The 19,529-nt window shown below is 43.7% G+C and overlaps 1 protein-coding gene across 3 annotated transcripts in view; it reads left to right on the top strand.

The window, feature by feature from the left end:
* The window catches only part of TTC7A (tetratricopeptide repeat domain 7A), a 1,536,967-nt gene that overhangs the window by 1,200,429 nt on the left and 317,009 nt on the right, over positions 1 to 19,529 (top strand). For all 3 annotated transcript variants that reach the window (XM_085612750.1, XM_085612748.1, XM_085612749.1), the window contains one exon: positions 15,286 to 15,402. In XM_085612750.1, coding sequence (XP_085468876.1) covers positions 15,286 to 15,402 — 117 coding nt within the window. The remainder of the gene's footprint in view (positions 1 to 15,285; positions 15,403 to 19,529) is intronic.

The following is a 19,529-nucleotide window of genomic DNA, read 5'->3' as shown; positions in this document are numbered from 1 at the left end:
TTTAGGTGATTACTATTCATCCACCCGCTAATAAATAGCATAGTTGACTAAAAATGGCTGACCGAGTCGGAGGAATTGCTAGTGGAGAATATTAGCTGGAAGTCATTAGGCATAATTGAAGGTGCAGACTTCCTTCTCTCTTAGAGCCCCGATCAGTGGGAGGAGGTATAAGTTAAACAGAAGGGGGGAAAGTGAGGAGCCCTGTGGAACACCACATGTGGTCCTCATTTTGGGCGGTGTATACTGGGCAATGCGATCCGACTGGGAGCGATTTCCCAAGAAGGAGCGGATTCAGCCCAGGGCAGGCCCCTGGATCCCCGCGTCTCGTGAAAGGCTGCGGAGAGATCAAGAAGAACGAGGGCCTGCGGGGAGCCCTTATCGGTGTACCTGCGAAAAGTGTCTAATACTGTTAGCATTACGGCCTCAGTGGAGTGAGCAGGGCGAAACCCTGCTTGATGAGGATCAAGATATCCAGACTCTTCTAAGAATCCGGAGAGGCATCTAGTGGCGTATGCTTCCAAGACTTTGGCCATGTATGGGAGAAGAGAAATTGGACGATAATTCATCAAAGTTTGAGGGTCTGCCCCTGGTTTCTTCAGGAGGGGGACAACAATTGCCTCCTTGAAGGTTTCAGGGACAAGGCCCTGGGACAATGACTCGTTCAGGAGAGATAGAGCTGAGCTGGGAAAAGCAGTGAATATCTCTCTTAAAAACCTTCCTGTGACAGGATGCCTATTGTGCTTCCTTCCTCTGCTCGAGCTTGGCTCAGCAGCAGGAGGGCAGAATTGTGTCTCTGGTCGGCAGCATCGATTTTCTGCTGTCCGGATCGAGAAGGCTGACACCAGTTAGACCAGTGACCCTACGAAGCTCGCTTCATAAGGGTGGAATCATACCTCCCACACCAGTTACTGGTGTGGGAGGTATGATGCCAAGGTGTTTGATACCAAACACAATATGTTTCTATGCAGCCGTTTTCGAGATAGTCTTTACCTCGAGGCTATAATGCACCTCTACCTATACATCCGGCTGAGTCACAGACAACCCAGGAGAATGGTCTCCGAAGGCTGCAGAGAAGACCTGCTCATGCAGGGGCACCCTCTCACATAAAACCCAGCACCCTGCCTTCAGGATTGTTAAGGCCTGCTATAGGGGAGACTTATACGTTTTAAGTGTAGTGACAATTAGATATAGTGAAACTATATCTAATGTAAGTGGTGCAAGCACCATCTTACACAGGCGTCAGTAGCAGACCTTGAGTTCCATTTTGCATGGCCTCTCATAGGTGGCATAATACATGCTTCATCCCATGGGAGGCCTCTGGGGTACCTATGCCCTGGGTACATGTGTACCATATACTAGGGACTTATTATGGTGCCCCAGTATCCAATCTGGAGTGTACCAAAGTACATGTGCCAATTTAAGGGAGAACGCAGATAGACTGGGGTCCTGATTAGCAGGATCCTAGTCAGACTAGTCAAAAACAGTGAGACATCAAGCAAAAGTGGGGGCAACCATAAGAAGCAGATACTACTTTCCTTCATGCGCTACTCACCCGTGAGGGTCTCAAGGCGCTAGGGGGAGGGGGAGGGGAGCAGCTCCGGTCAGTCAAAGAGCCAAGTCTTCCTGAAGATATGCAGAGATGGGGCACGACTGATAAATCATCAGAAGCTCGTTCCAGGTTTTCGCAGCGATGTAGGAGCAAGTTCTTCCACCCGCTTTTGCTCTGCGGATGCACGGGGTTCCGGCAAGGTCTGGAGTTTGCGGAGCAGAGACTTGATGATCCCAGCATAGTGGGCGTTTCAGTAGTCCAGCCTGCTGGTTATGAGAGCGTGGGTTACGTTCTTCCTTGGGGGAGGGGGGATCCATTTGAAGGTCTTCCTAAGGATGCTGAGGGTGTTGAAATAGGTGGAGGCGACGGCGTTGATCTGTCGGGTCATGGAGAGGGTTGGGGTCGAGTATGATGCGAGGTTCTGGGCATGGTCCGAGAGGGTGGGGGGGCTGCCGAGGGCGGTGAGCCACCATGTGTTGTCTCTTACCGATTGGGAGGGTCTGAGGATGAAGACCTCTGTCTTCTTCGAGTTGAGCTTAAGGCAGCTGCTGCTCATCCAGGCTGCGACGTCCCTCATTCCTTCCTAGAAGTTAAGTCTGGTGTTGGTGGTGTCCTCAGTGAGGGAGAGGATGAGCTGGGTGTCGTCGGTGTAGGATACTATGCTGAGTCCGTGCTGTCTGCCGATGGCGGCGAGGGGGTCCATGTAGATGTTGAAGAGCGTAGGGCTGAGCAATGATCCTTGGGGTACTTTGCAGTTGATTTGTGTGGATTCGGAAGGGTGGAAGTCTGATTCTTTGGGTTCTGCCGGTGAGGAAGGAGTGGCGACAGTTGAGGGCGGTTCCCTGTATGTAGGCGTCATGGAGTCTGATGGCAAGTGTGCGGTGGTAGACGGTGTCGAAGGCTGCAGAGAGGTCGAGTAGTATCAGAGCCGCTCTGTGGCCTTGGTCATGAATTGTTGTTTCTTTGTAGAATGAACCTAAAGGGGGAGTAAGGTAGCACTATATATTGCAGTGCAGGAATGTAGAAAAGACATCAGTCAGTCAAGAAACTATAGGGCACATGCATCAAGGTAATCATTTGCGATTACTAAATGGCGAATTTTGAAGGATTCGCTATTTGGTAATCGCAAATGCCTATGCATGAAGCATTCACAAATATTTTTGCGATTCCTTAACATTCCCTAATAGCGAATCACAAATTAGGCCTGTAGGAATGAATAGCAATGTATTCGCAATTTGCGATTACCAAATTGGTAATCACAAATTGCGAATGCAATTGCAAGAGTGCTAGGAGGCCTAAGGCCCCCCTGATGCACCCCTCAAAAAGGTTGTGTGCACATGTGCTGCTCCACATGGCACTTTGAACAGAGCACTTTTCTGCATTGTTCAAAGGATTTGCAAATTACCATCAACTTAAAGTTGATGGTAATTTGCGATTCCTAAATGCAAAGTCGCATTGTGGAAATGCTACGTGCATCGCATTTAGGGAATCACAAATTGCGATTCCCTAAATGCATTTGCAAATTAGGTAATCGCAAAAATTGCACTGACCTATTTTGCGAACGCAATGCCTTTTATGCATCAGAAATGGCATTTTACCGGTCGCAAACAGGCCGGTTCTGTGAATCGGCCTGTTTGTGACCGGTAAAATTCTTGATGCATGTGCCCCTATGTCAAGAGAGAAGGGAACACTTTAGGATTTTGTGCAATTGTAAGTGAAGGTGTGAAGTTACTGAAGCAGAGTCTTGCTGGGAGGGTTGATGAGGTGCTCTTTTTTGAAGGACTGAGGATGCAAGTTTGATGTGTGCACAGTTGCTATTCTAGATCGTAAGTACTTAAAGTGAGAACTCTTAACTAATGTGTTTCTCTTTTTTGCAGTTGTTGGCTTCAGTTCAAGCTGCGTAATTACTCCTTGTGTAATATTGTCCTTCTTAAGTGTTTAACTTTGCCATTAGATATATTGGATGATGGTGCACTGATTTCTACTGCCTGGCATATGGTGCAGCAGGTTTTGATATAAAGCAGGTTTTGATGTATTGTTGGTGTTCATCTTTCAGGGTGGAATGATAGGGTGATATTTTTCCAGTCCTTTGATGAGTTGGGCAATGGCATGTAAGAAGGTCCTGAATGGCCAATGTGGAAAAAAATATACCAGCTAGCAGGATTTTCCATCTCCAAATGAGTTAGTGCCACGGCTTGGACCAATATTCTCAATTCTGCTTTGGAGAGGGAGTTCTTTTTCTTTCTACAGTAGTGGAAGCTGGTTTCATGCTGTCTGTGTTTTTCGGCAATATGTGTCTTGAAGGAGAGGCGGGTGCTGTGGGTGAATTTATGTGATTTGGTGTTTTGGCATGCTAAGGCGGGGAACCTTCAAGCTTTATGTCTGATAGCCATCAGAGGCTGAACAGTACACATACAGTCACTTTGCTGCTAACAGCTGATCCATGAATGTCTTTTCTGCTGAGATCTTTTGTAATGCTCTCTCGAACATAGGGTGTCCTACATCTTTTTTGCCAACTCCTTAATAGGAAGATGACCTTGGGTTTTTAATAGCAAAATCACACTTGCCCCTGAAAAAGCTGCACCTTTTTCCACTCACATCTCTCATTGTCCTGGGCCATCAGCTCAATAGTAGATGTAAAGAAGCCTAACTCCATTTTATAAGGCTGGTGAGAGCATGGCACAAGGTTAATTCCCCTGCTAGGAAAATTGAGTTATATACAACTGTATACTCTTACAAAAGACATATATAAGGTGAGGGATGAGTGCTGTGCAGGAAAAATGGTCCGCTCTTGTAATGCAACTAAAGAGATTTTTAGGATGGCTTGTTTGCTTTCTCCCCCTGTTTGCCTGATGTCCACCATGATCCCCTCTCAAGCCTTTTGTGACAATCTTTCAGAGTTTTTTTAAATTACAAAATGTCTTCTGTTTGCAATTCATTGGAGTCATCTGCCCTATATCTCAAGTTGGATCTGTTGGAGGCACTACATACTGTGTCAGGCAATATGCCAACGCTGTCTGCTTTTGAACCTCTATGACTTTAATTTATTGGGCATTGTCCAGCTACTGTTTTATCTAGGTCACCCTTGACCCTTGTCCATCTAGAATTTTAAGACTTGGCACATTTCATAAGGCTAGTATCCTTCAGACTCTCTGCAATAAATCACCCTGCCACTTTTTCGGTTCCTCCAGCTTGGGAGAAGGCTTTAGTACTGCCACTACTTAAGAAACCTTCTGCTGACCTGACAATTTAATGCAATTTTCATACAATCTTGCTGTTTTCCTTCTGCATCAAGATTCTGAAAAGAGCAATGATCAACCAGATTTCCTCTTTTTTTACAATGTAATTCCATCTTGTAGGCTTCTAAATCTGGTTTCAGGCCTTCTCATAGCAATCACATTGGGCTCAGTACTTGATGTTTTCCGCATATTGACAGACCAGGGTAATTCATCTGCTCTGTTTTTATTAGATTTGTCTGCTGCTTTTAATATGGTGGCCGAAATATTCTTAGCAATCCTCTTTTAGAAGTTGCCTTTAAAGTATCAATTTGCTCTGGATTGAGCCCTACATGTCCAACCTTCCTAAAGCAGTTTAGCTCTCTCCTTATCAATCTGATCTCAAGAATAATATTCATGATGTTCCTCATGTCCTCTGTCAGCCTCACTCTCTTTAATGTGTAGGTTAGTCTTCTCATTAAACAAATCTGTTTGACTGTTCTCATTAAGATGAGTTATGCTGACAACGGACAAATTCTTGACGCTTTTGATGACCAGGTGCAGAATGACAACACTGCCTTCCATGATTGTATGCCTGATGGGGTTGACTGGATGAGGAAGAACTGCCTGAAGCTGAATGCTAAAAAAACAAGATTATCATCTTCTTGGGAAAAAACAGCCCACAAATGTTTCCTGGCCATTCTTTGAGCTACCCATCGTGCACCCCCTTACAATGCCTGCTTTTGTGGTCAGTGAGAGGATGTTTTCAATTGCAGGCTTTCCTTGGCTCCACAGATTAATAAACTGTCTTCTTGGTGCATCTTTTTGTTATGTCTTGCACAAGATTCTATGTTTACTTCCTTAGCGATCCAAGCGTCAATCTTAAATCACCTGAATTACAGCAATGCTTTGCTTTTTGTTAAACAAAACTATAAAAGTCCCTATCTAGCCATTTATCTGGATAATGTGTTGTATTTCAGTAATATTACAGTATGGCAGCATTAATGGTTACCACACATTTACTACAGGGCCAGTCACAAGAACAATTGCAGGGTTGCGTGAGTACATCAAAAGCAGGAAAGCAAAAGAATAACATATAAATGATTACAATTCCGTTTTTATTCATGATGTTTTTTTTTTAATTAGGACCACAGGGTCTTATACAGTACACAATTAAAAACAATTTCATAAGAATGTGACACAAAGGTATTATTAAAAACAAAGAAACTACAACGATGTCACCGCGGCGTTTCGGTGAGACATGGATCAACGACCTTCTTCAGGACAGAGTTTTCTAAAAACAATATTAGATAATATGACAATATGTTAGCTAATACATCTAAACATTCTTTATAGTATCAAACATTTACATTACCTATATTTAGCTAATACATCTAAACATTCTTCATTTTGTCAAATATTTGCATTAACTATATTTGGCTAGTACATCTAAACATTCTTCATAGTATAAAATATTTGCATTTCCTAAGAATGTTTAGATGTATTGGCTAAATATAGTTAATATGAAAATACAAACACTGAATACCTCCAATGTATGTTCACTGACACAGGTGCATTGTAGTTTTTACTTTACTTGTGCAGCACTGAAAGATTATTATCAAAGTTCCAATTTTCTGTTATTCCCTAACTTACAATTTCTTATAACGATACTAGAACTCCATTACCTTACGCATTGCATTTATACATACCATGAGGACCAACCCACAGTCTCATAAGAATTTGATAAGATTCTTCAAATAGTTCAGCGTTCATTTCACCTACAGCATGTCTTCCATATGTCTTTAATACAATCTTAAGGAAGGCACTGGTCTTTACTTAAGGAAATCCTAGATCTTCGTGGCAAGACTCAGGCTTCAGCAGCATTGTATCATGATTGCCCAGCAAAGACACTTTGAGCCATAAGGGAAGTTATACCCAGATGGCCAAGATAGCTGCCACGTCTCCAGGTCTAAGCGTTCATGGACTTCAAGGAAACATAGTTTGTTGTTGGGCTGTCCAGACAATGCCGACACACGGCAGAGACTGCCAGCCTTTTCCCTGGGAAATACCTAGTGCAAATGGGTTTGAAGTATTGCTGCCATACGGGCGCCATGTTGCAAGTGGTAAGTGAGACCTCCAACCCTGTTTCCTGACAGTTTCCTGTCTCCACAGAAATCTTAGTATCAATCTTGGTTTCACTGACATAACTATCACATTTTCACTTACTCTCGTTTTTTAAATCTGATTTAACAAAAATCAAAGTAAACCACTTACATTTAAGAAAACAAAGCAAACTTGAGCCACACTATTTGTGGAAACAAGGCTTTCTGTCCAGCGCTTCGGTTTATGCTTTCTCAAATCCCAAAAACACTTAGTAGTATTATGGGAAATGACACAGGTCTCACAACCTGGCTGAGAATGGATGCATTATCCATCACCCATGAGACACGTTCCTACTTAAAAATTTAATCACCATGTCTCTGAAAGAGCCTGAGTAGTGAACAACTCTACCATGCCAACCCCAAGGCTCTGACATTGAGAAATACACTATCCCGCTAATCATTGTCAAAATACCTAGACACCAAAATCAAAAACCTAGATACAGACCTGAGTGCTGAAAATTCTGTAATGCACAAAACATTCTAGTGGCATTGTGGGACTCCTGTTCTACAACAAAATAATCAACAGTGAACTCTGACTTATCTTTTTTAAATGAGAGCTTTATTTTACCATGCATCTTCTCAAAGCAATACAAAAAATGTGTGGAAAAACATTTGCCTATATATCAATGTGGTTTTAGATATTAATTGAAGTTGACAAACGTAAAACATGGAAGAGTATTAATTTAAAAAATAACATAATATTCTGTAATTTTAATAGTTGTTTCTATTAAAAATGCAAATTTTGCAATGCAGTACAGTCTTGTGAGGGAATGTGATAGTAATTCAGTGGTTAACAAATCAAACACACAGCAATTTTGATTGGCCTAAATTAATATTTACCCAAGAGATGGTGTCCATTCCTAAATTAATAGTGGTCAGGTTTATTTGATAGTCATCCCAGTCCCTATGGCAATAGACTGCAGTTGTATTGAGGCTGTGAATCCTGACTGCATTTAAAAAGTCAATTTAGATTGTGTATGATGCCTTCATTACAGTGGTCCTGTGCTGCATGACCTATTCATTCCACACATCAGACTGTAACACCATACTTACTCTATGAACCACATGGATCAAAGCCCTAAGCAGCAAAGCATATTAGTTTAAGCTCCTAGTTTTGATTGTGGCCTCTGCGATATTCTCAGCGATAGTCTGTTGCATTTGTTCATGGTCACAGAGATGGGTTAATACTAACTTTATTCATATTTTCAATCATTTATTTGTAATGCATACATTAAGTGAATAATAATTGATGTTTTGAAATGGAATAAGAAGATGTAAGATTTGAAACCCGTGGGGCATTGTGTGTCCTCCCGTACTGGGCTTAAAAAACATAAATGTCAAAGTCTGCGCTTTCCTGCATGGGCTTGTGCCTTTATACAACACTGGGAGGGAATGAAGTTCAGGCAACTCACAAATCATCTTTCAAGTTGGTGGACCAGTATTGACCCCCAAATAGTCACGGGCTGATAACATTTTTGAGTAACTATGAAAATATTTATGGGTTAATGTTAGACCTCACATCCTTGGTATGGTTTTCCCCCTAACATTTTGCCTTCAGACCTCTTGTTTTTGCGGACTTTGTTTTTGCTGGCCTTAGGACTCTGCACACTTTCCCATTGGTAACCAGTGCTAAAGTTCCTGTGCCCTCTCCTTAAAATGTATTATATTGGCTTATACCCAATTCGCATATTTAATGTATTTGTAAGTCCCGAGCAAAGTGGCACTACCTGTGCCCAGGGCCTGTAAATTAAATGCTGCTAGAGGGCCTGCAGCACTAATTGTGTCACCTACTTAAGCATTTAAAGATGTCTCAGGCCTGCCACTGCAGCCTATATGTTTTCTGTTTTATGCTGCCATTTCAACCTGGCAAAGTAAAGCATTTGCCAGGCCCAGACCTTCCTTTTTCAAACATATGTCACCCCTAGGATAGGTCCTTGAGAGCCCAGAGGGCAGGTTAGAATTTATTTAAAAAGTATAAAATATGCTTTTAAGTTTTACATGTAGTGGTTGTGAAACAAATTGTTTTTCACTACTGCAAGGCCTTCCTCTCCGATAGGATAACTTTGGAGTTACCTTATTATATTTTATAAGTGTAACTCCCAAATGTGAACAGATTACCAGGTAGCGGTTGGTGTCTCCGGATTTGTAATGAAAAGTCCTAACTTATGGTGAAAATTCCACTTCTAGAAAGTTAGCATTTTCTTGCCTTAGCCATGTAGTGCATGCAACCTATCTCTAGGTCACACGACTGGGTGTAGTGGACAGTTAGACTTTGTGTATTTCTCCTAGACAGCCACACACAATGGGGACTGGATGGGCCATTACTGGCAGGATGGGAGGGAGGAGCTTGGCCCACCCCCACTTACACTTGAATAGCCTGTGTCTTGTCTCCACACAAAGGACTGCACACCCTCTCTAGTTAATCTGCAGCCCGGGCCAGGAAGGCAGAGCACCTGTGCACTTCAAAAGCATGCCTCTACTCTAGAAGCTGCTCTCCACTTCAAAGGCACAGCTGGGTATAAATATTGGACCTTAGATGCCACCCCTTTTCAGTACACTTTTGGACCTGTGGATACTTTGCCTGGGAGATGGACTGCTGTGCTGCTGAAGGGACTGCCACTCTGTTGGACTTCTGCTCTGAAAGATAGCTGTCATTCTGCACTGCCCTGCTGCCCTCTTGCCTGGGTGAGAAGGACTGGATGTGCATCTCTTGAACCCAAAACCCAGAGTGACTCCAAAGGCTAATTTGCTGGCCTCCTGATCTGAAGCCCCGGGACACAACAGGCTTTCAACAATATTGCACCTGCACCGTAACTCTGCCATCTATGAGTCTACCCTGCCAAGTGGTGCCACCCCAGTGCTGGACCTTTGGAAGTTGGCTTAAGGTGCTCTGCCAGCCTTTGTAGATCCAGCGGAATCAAAGGATTTGCTCTGCAACATGGCACAAACCCAAGCAGAACTGACTCATTGCTGCTGATGTGTGAATTGGACCCATTGCAAAGACCCGCATCGCCTTTGCAGTCTCATTGCAAACACCACTGTGCACCAGATCCTCGGTGCAGGCCCTCACATCCCTCATCGATAGCAACCTCGATGACAATCCCAAATTCTGTATCACAGCCCCTGCTTGGAATTGACGCATTGCCCCGACTGTGCGTCGCATTCTCAATGCCAGACTTAACATCTAAAGCCCTGTCGGCTGGATCCTCGATGACGACACAGGCTCTCGCATCAAAGCCTTGCCGCATCTTGGAACTAATGCATCAATTCAGCTGTGCGCCCCGTCTTTGCGGATCCTCGTAAAGTTCTGCAAATCAGGATTTAAGGTACTCTGAGCACCAGGCGTAACTGGGTCCTTGTAGCTAGCCTGCGATTTTCTCTCAGTTCGGCGCCGCCAGATTTCACAGCTGACGCTTTGTGCTTTTTGGCGCTATTTTCACTGAAACCTTTAACATTGCATAATCTGGTTCAACTGATTGAATTTTTTTAGTTTTGGTCTTGTTTTATTTAATAAAGGAGGTTCTATCTTTCTAACTTGGTCTGGGACCTTTTTGTGTGTGGTGTTTTCACTTTATTACTGTTTAAATTGTTGCACAAATACTCTGCACATTTCCTCTAAGGTAAGTATCTGGGAAATGTTTGCTCTGCAGCAGTCTGTGCTTACGTTGTGGTGTTTGATTGGAGGTTGCCCAGCCTCTATATATGCTGTACTAGTTTTGTGCGCCCAAGGGTCATGTACAACGCTGCTGTTCTTGTTATACTTGTTTTGTGGGCGCTCCGCACCTGCACTGGCTTGGCCTACGCTTTGGTGAATGTGCGTATGTTACGCTTGCACCTGTGTTGCCTACCAGGACCGGAATGGAGGTAGTGGGCATCGGGCGATTGCCCGGGAGGCTGGAAGGGTGGGGTCTGTTTTAATTCTGCAATATCAGCCCCAGTAACAAAAGCAGCAGTGCTTGGGGCCCGTTTAGTTAAGCAACAGTGATTCACACTTGTACCCTAACCCAGCCCTCACCCCTCCTACCCCACCCCCAGGGGCCGGTTTGATAAAATTGCCAGGGCTGCTTTGTGTTCTCAGTCTGGCCCTGTTGCCTACTGTGCCTAGGTGTGAGTGTGTCTGCAATCTTAGTGTGTCTGAAGATAGCTAACTTGTTATTCGCTAATGTTCTGGTATTTGTCCGCAAGAGAAGCTTGCACTGCTTTTACTGTGCTGTACCTGCTCTCCTATGGTGTGTCTTTGTGCACGTGCTCTGTGGTGTCTCTTTAACAGTGGGTTTAGCTATGGCATAGAATGTTCTGGAGTGCTCAGACTGTTGCTAGGGATGCGAGCCTCTGGTCCCCAGGGTGGTTGCATCTGCCGCCCATGCTGCTGAACAGTGTCCTGCTGAGACTGTCATGTTTTCCACGGCGCTCCCTGTCCTCAAACAGAACGCTTCATGTTTCTCCAACAAAGCTTGTGTTGTGATGGTAAACAGGTCTCCTTTATTATGAAGTCACCGTGTTGCTGAACACTTCTGACGTTTTTATGTTTTTTGCTTTGTTTAGAGGGGTGGGTAAAGACGTGGAATTTTAGGTTAAAAACGGAAAGATCTAATAGCCACTTTGATTTGACCCCCGTACAAATATAAAGTAAAAGTCCCGTTTCAAGAAATGTCTGCTCATCCCCTTAGTTTGTTAGTAAATAGCCTATATATTAAATATGATAGCAATTTAAACGAATATGGATATAGGTCCAGCTCGTTTTCGCTTTCTTCGTGGAAGGAAACATTTCATCTATAAAACCAGGCTGCTCTCACTGTGCGGGAGGATTTATATTTTGGATTTGGATTTTGGATTTGTATTTTGGAATATACTTGCGTCTGTTCTCCCGCCAGGATGGTCTCTCATGACTAAGCTGTGTTCATTGGGGGCGGGGAATATAAACTCGAGAAGGTACAGTCAGGGATTTCCTGGGGATTGTAAAAGGTCCCCTGGTTGAAAGGGATGTTTACTATGAATGAATAAATAAGAAGTTGCAGCACACCCGCCACTGAAAATCTTATAAGCCCTCAAAACAAAGCAGAAATACAAACAAGCACAGCCACAATCAATTTCTTTCATCATCACTCCAATGTGGCCTTCTCCTTAATGCTGCTGGCTTCAGTGAAACCCCGCGTTCATATTTAAAATGTTGCAGTTTTCTTTTAAATCGAAGCCCTTTACGGTCAATTTTGTTTAAATAAATACAAAATAAGATAACAACAGTAAACGTACCAAATTCTTTACAGCTCATAGCTGGTATTCAGCACAATTTGCTTTTTCCCTGCCACCAGGGATATCTTAAGGATTTTGGGCCACACTGTATTTGGGGGCCCCTGTTCAGAAAAAGCTTTGAATAAATGATCCAGTTTCAGCTCTTTTATGCCCTCTTTGGCCAGATCATGGACAGTGCATAAGCGCACTGGTCCAAATTCAGAATATGTTTACATCTAATATTCAGAGATAGTGATGTGTGGTTTTTAATACTGTACCAGCAGCAGCTCACTAATATGACTGCAAATAATCTATAGAACACCCTCCCATTTCTCACATGTGAGGTCCTGTTATGATCTAAAGAAGATTTTTTTATGGATTTTGCAGGAAACATAAACACAACATTTCTCTGCAATCTATCTGTAGCAGACTCACACATCACCCACATTAAAATTAAAGAGAAAAGATATTTAAAACAAGAATTATTCAAGGTAATCAGGGCAAGATTCTGTGCAAAACAGAGCGGGCTATATCAAGGGGGGCCCTAGGCTAGGGCCAACTTTGCCCATGCCTTATAACGTCTCTTCTTGCCACGTAGTTTAGCCATCCCTGCCACATAATTTGTCCATCTTTTGCAGCATATTATCAGTTATCTTGATAATACCTCGTCTTCCTCTGACCTTCTGTGAGGGTGCCTTGCTAGAGTTATAGGTGTGGATTTGAAGATTGTCTTGGGGGTTGGTGTGGGATCAGGGACACATTAGAATTCTATTGCTCTCCTGCACGGTGTGCACTGAATACCCATGGTCGTGACCTTCATATGCTGATTGCTTTCTTTCTCTAAATTTGAATTCCTCACCTTACATCAGATACTTTACATGACCTCGTGAGGCCCCCAGCTGAAAGGAAGCAATTTAATCAAGAAATAAAAAGGCTTCCAATATTGCATTTTCCTCTGATAGGTCATTTAAAAAACATGGGAACATTCTTTATTCAAAGAAATGTTCAATATGTAAGAACTTCCTTTGTAAATACTAAGGGTTTAATAGTGGACTTTCATTGACATGGATTCTTGTGTTTATCTTCATTACTTCTGTCCAGTTTACTGACCAGCATTTCTGCAAGTGTTACCGTTTTTTGCGACAGTTCTCAAACAGAAGAGCATTTAGGCCTGGTTGTTTCACACCACTGCGTCATTACAGTGTTCGCTTTAGCAGCAATGGCTGTTAGCATCCTTTTCACATATGCGGAATATTTGAGTGAGAGAACTTGTTGAAATACCCAATAGGCTCCACGTACTGAACATTCAGTTCATAGATTCAATTTTTGCTGGAAATGTTTGAGGCTCATGTAAGGCTGGTACCAGTTGATATGGATTGTGGCCGTGCTAGGAAGGCATTGCAAATTCATGGCCTCATGTTATTTTCAAAGGTGTACTTGGTACTCCATGTCCTATTGACTGTAAGAAGTAATGTTATTGGACAGTGATATTCCCTGTGGAGGATTTGATGTGTGTAACAAATGACTACATTGTTTTTTCTCAGCCAAAAACCTGGGCTGGCCAGCCTGGTGTGTTGCATATGGACATTTCAGTCCGTTACTATTGTAACACTCTTTGGCCTCCTTCCTTCTGAATGTTTACAGATGACCTTGGTGCCTTCAGTTGTCCCCAGTCAGCAAATGCAATCATGTAGATGAAATCAGTGGTTTGGGCTGAAGGCACACCATGTATCTTGCCCCACTATAGACAAGTAGCAATGTATGTAGCTGCGTATGTGATAAAACCAGAACTCTAAGGCCCCACTCAGGACAATGTCGTGTTATTGACTGAAAAACTCACAGAGGGAACTGAAGAGACTTCAAGTGAAAAAATATTTCCCTCCATATTTTCCTACACAGTTTCAGGGATTGGCTTTGAACCAGTCTCACGTTGTTCCAAGACCCTGAATCCTCATATCAATATATACATGCCTCCCTAAACGCCCTGATAGCTTCATTCAGAATTGCCACTACATCATACCTAATGCTAAGCAGCTGATCCTATCGCTTGACAATGGGATCCTTGGCTCAGAACAAAACTTCTAACACTGTCTCACTGAAATTACTTTGCGGATGCAATCAAACCATCTAAAATGCAACATAAATAAAATGGAAATCCTGTTATTTGACAAATCAAACATGTTCTCCCCAACCCAATGGTGGCAGAATTCTGTGTCCCGGGCCCCTGTCACAGTGGAAGTTGCGAGAAACTTAGAAGTGAAATTTGAGACCACTCTCTGTTTACACCTGCAAGCTCTTGCAGTGGCAGGAAAGTGTTTCAACCTAATCAAATCCATAAGAAAGTTTTTTGACTTTCTCCCAGCAGCTGCCAGAAAACAGTCACTTTTGCTCTCATCACTTCTAGACTTTACTGTTGTAATAGTCTCCATGCAGGATCTTCGAAACCAATACTCCACAAACTCCAGATGGTGCAACATGCAGCAACCAGAGTCGTGTTGAAACTCCCCAGATGTGGTTCTCCTTCCGCAGCTCTAAAAACTTTACACTGGTAATCTGTACACAAAAGGATCTTTTTTAAGATCCTTATACTAGTCTTTAGAGCATTTAAAACCACTGGACCAAAATACCTGACTGCTAGATTCACTCACTAAACAACCCAAAGAACTTTGAGATCCTCCCAGGCCAATTTCCTTAAGCCCCCTCTATTCAGATTTAAAACCTGAAGGGGCAAATCCTCGGTACTAGGATCCAAGGCATGGAACCAACTCCCTAGCCCTTTGTGGTTCAGAGAATCTGAAGCCCTATTCAGAAAGCAGCTGAAGACTTGACTCTTCCTGGGCCCGGATGCACGCTGCTATTCCCTCATCTAATTTATCTCCTCCTTCCCTCCTATTTTCCCCCTCATCTTGGTCATTGGATTCAGACTTCATCGCCAGGATGCTCCATTGCTAGTGGCAGTGTGCTTTATACGTTTTAAATTAATTAATTCATATCTGAACTGTACCGCCTGAAACCAATATAGCACCCTCCTGCCTCCTGTTGTATCTGTATTTCATGACTGTGGAACCTGATAAAAGTATTCTGAAATGTAATTAAGGTAATTCATATCTTCCTTTCTTTGTTTTAGCATCCTGTTTACCAAAATAAAGCTGGAATGGGTACTCAAAGGACCAGAGGAGGCGCTCGTGACCTGCAGGCACATGTTAAACCTGTGTCAGACACTGTTTCATGTATCACAAATCAGGTGGGTGCATTTGTACAAGATATTATGAAGACTGTTAATGATGACAACATGATAGAAAGTGAATTATGGTGTGTGTCCTTATATTTTTTAAGTATCTGCCTATCTGCCCTGAAAACATTCTTAACATAAGCTGCCTCATGCATTGCGCCCTCTCTCGCGAATGTGTAGCACGATAAATACCAGGTGTTTGGATTTCTCAACTGGCTGGTATTCAGTTCATTTATCTGAAGATGACCAAAGGCAGAAATCTCTGTAGCAGCCACCTTATTCCATGAAACTATCAGTAGTATAACTATCAATGTGCCTTATCTTGTGTTGTCCTTTTCGTGAAATGGAACACAGATTTTAGAACAAGAAACATTGACCTGTTGAAGTATAAAATAGGTACTAGTGATAATAAAGTAGGCATGGCGAGGGTATAGGGCTAGAAGAATTGAAATACCCTTCTAGAGACAAACTGTTTGCACTCTAGTGAAATAACTCAGCGCCTCAGCTGCAGTGCCCTTCCGACACATATACAAAGTCTTTCTACTCTCAGTACCTGTTCGCCGGCACAAATCTCTCCGCATTCCATCCTAATATAGGCAACATGTACCCTCTGAAAAAGCAGAGTTTCTTTTTACTCACCATCACCATGCTCTGAGCATAGTCTCCAGCGAGAACATCACCTTGACCGTCTCCTGCTCTCATCCTACGTGGATCTGTTCCCCGCGGTCCCACATATACCAGCTGTTACTCTTGGTGCCCTTCTTTAGTCCTCAATAGTAGCCTAAAATGCCAAGTTTACTTCACTCTAATTTGATACTTTGGCCATCATTTGCCTGCAGTGGATGCTACTTATTTCTAATTTTATATAGTAATATTTGTTTGGTGCAATGCATACACAGGAGGAAGGCGAATGAAGAATCAAATGCAATTTAATCACAATGATTCAAAATAAACAGAATAAGGGGCGGAGTTGCACCACGAACCAAGATGGCTGCCACTCTTTGAAGCTCTGGATGATCAGGGCAAAGCATGATCTGTGCTCCTGCATTTCGCTGTCCCCGCTAACATCCCCAGTGGAAACCTGCCCCGTGGACATCTGGCCATGCTATGAGTCATTCCTTGGGCTCTGACGACCTTTCCAGCCACAACTGGACCCCGAGGACCTGAGCAGCCAGAGAGTGCTGCAGGCCCTCAGCCCCCCCTCCTGGGTCTACTTCCTGGTGATTGGGTGGTGATAACTTCCTGCCGAGGACAGGTACTGTTCTCCTGGACACCATTTTATATTAATCAGATGCTCATACTTGAATATTTAGCCTCTTGAGTGGCCTTGCACATCCCTGACTGCAACCAACAGGGCTGATGCTTCCACAGCCTGCTTCAGCTGGCTTGCGAGGAGGCTGAGCACCACAGAACCACTTCCTTGGGCTTGCATAGAGCCTAGCAGAATTGAGCCCCATGGGGCAGTGACAGAGGCCCTTTTAGAACATAAATCTATTCACCGGGAAACTCTAATGATAGTACCCTAGTGCCCCAGTACCATGGGGTTTATGCTAGAGCCTTGCCCCCCTCTTTTGACTGGTGCATTCTTGAGAGGCCTCCCCTCTGCTGCCTGGGCCCTGTTCTACTGTAGCACCCTATTCCTTCATGAGACTATTGGACCTAGGACACTCCCGTTGTTGGCTGCATCCCCTACCCATGGCTGTGGCACATCTTACTTGGCATTCTTTCTCCCCCTTCATCCGGGCTGCCACATTGGAGTCTCCCAGAGTCAGGTGTGACGAACCCATACTAGTATCAACTTGATTGCCTTACACTGTGAACTTGTAGCCTGGACAACACATCTACCCCAGAGATGGAGGCCCGACCGCATTCTGTACCCCTTCTCCCACTGTCAGGGTGCTACACCGGCTACCTGAGCTTGCACTGGATGTTGGCTGCCCAACATTATAGTGAGGCTGGGCTCTGTCTCCTTATTCTAATTACCCTCACAATGATGTCGGGCAGCCAACATCCAGTGCAAGGTCAGGTAGCCGGTGTAGCACCCTGACAGTGGGAGAAGAGGTACAGAGGGCGGTCGGGCCTCCGTCTCTTGCTGTACCTGGCACCTGATACAATGTCTTTGGGTAAATCCTCTAGCCAGCTGATTTTACGGAGCTCATGTGAGGAGGCAAGATTGCCTCTACATCACCATCACAAGAAGCACCACTAGACACCTTCCTCAGGGAACTTACCTCAATAGGAGGCCGTCTATCCACCAGGAACTTTAAAAAAACGGACTTTACACAGGTTGTAAAAACCATAACGGCTGACATTGGATCTTTTCAGGCCTGGGCTGGATGCCATGGACTAGCATCTGACTACTATGGAAGATTGGTTGGTGCCAGCCGTCCAATGTCTCAATGGGAAGCTGGTCGACCTAGAAGACCGGTCATTCCGCAACAACATTATGTTTTGCTATTTCCACTTGATACAACGCACAAATCACTCCAGAAGGTATATCTCAGCACTAACCCAGCATAGAAACCCTGCAACAGCCAGGTCTCCCAGAGTTTTTTAAATATGGCAAAATCAGAGAAATAACAGAGATGATGCTGATGTTGATCCCAAGTAGATGGAGCGGTAAAGGAAAAAGCTCTCCTACGCAGCGCTTAATTTGTAAAAAAATAAATAAGTGCCAGGGCCCTTTTCAGGAGACCACTGCAGTTTGTACCACCCATTGCTACTGCCAGAGCTGCCAGTGGCAGTACCACCAGTCAGGGGTCCAGAGGCCCTGGGCTTTTCCGAACAGCATTACCTTTGTTTTTTTAAGGTAGTTTGCCACCATCCAGGCTACGATCCTTTGCATACAGTTCATGAAATGGGGCTTTGCCCCATCAGAATCCTGACCAAACAAGATGATTAGCTGGGTGTCCTCCGCATATCATATCACATCAAAGCCGCAAAATGTAACAATCTGGACGAGGGGGCCTACGTAGATGTTAAACAAGGTCAGGCTCAAAGATGAGCACCCCTTCGGTTATCAAGATGGAGCAGGACTTAATGATCCGAGCACGAGCGTTTGAGTGCAGTTGACTAAGCCATAGCAAAACATTGCCCCTGACACTGATCTCACACAGTCTTCACAGCAGTATGTCATGAGAAATGGTGTTGAAGGCCACTGACAGATCTAACAGCACTAGCATGGCAGAAGAGCCTGAATCTCGAGATAGGTGGATGGTATCAGTGACTGCCACCAGAGCTGTCTCAGTGCTGTGGCCCAATCTGAAACCCAGTTGAGGGGTATAGAATTTAAAATTCCTCTAGGAATGTCTTGACCTTTCTGTTGACCAAACTTTCCAACATTTTCCCCAGCAATGTGAGAAGCGAGATGTGGTGGTAATTAGGCAGACTCTTTGGCTCTGCCTTTGCTTTTTTTTTTATATCAAACAGACCAGAATGGTTTTCCAGGAGATTGGTATTTTGGCAGTGTCTAGGCATTAATTAAACAGTGAGAGGATAGTAGGTGCAACTAGAGACACTAGAATAGTGGTGAACCTGTGTGGACAAACGTCTACAGGTGAACCAGATTTGGGTCAAGCCAGAAGCCTCATGATTTGATCTAATGTACAAGGTTCAAACCTGTCTAGGAGAGGGAAGGAGTCAGATGGGGGCACCATCAGAGCAATTAGGATGGTGTAACTCTGTCTGATGGGGAATTTCTGGCAGATGATGTTGGAAGCTGGCTCTGTATATACTATACCAATGAGGTATATGGTGCACAGAGTTCAGTGGATCCTCAAAGATAGGCAGAGGTAAAAGTATATTGCACCTTACTCTCTATTTGTGGTAGTGTGGTCGAGCAGTAAGGCTTTATCAGAGGGTAGTGTTAAGCATTTGCTGTACACACTCAATCAGCAAATGATATCACACACTCAAAGACTGAACTTCAGACCAATTGATTTTGTATAAAAATATTGTTTTAGTTATTTTATTTTCTAGTACCAAGCAAGCCTGGCACAGGTAAGCAATAAATACTTTACAGTAGTAATGCAGTTTGTAAACAGTTTGAATTGCAATTGTATATGCAATGCTTTTTACATACTGTACATATACTTTTTATTGGCTTTTTAGTAGAACGTCAAGTAAATTACTTTACAGAT

The sequence above is a fragment of the Triturus cristatus genome, chromosome 6, assembly GCF_964204655.1.
Source record: "Triturus cristatus chromosome 6, aTriCri1.1, whole genome shotgun sequence".
In the NCBI taxonomy this organism is placed as follows: Eukaryota; Metazoa; Chordata; class Amphibia; order Caudata; family Salamandridae; genus Triturus; species Triturus cristatus.
The sequence above is the reverse complement of the archived record's forward strand: the minus strand, read 5'-3'. Positions and strand labels throughout refer to the sequence as shown.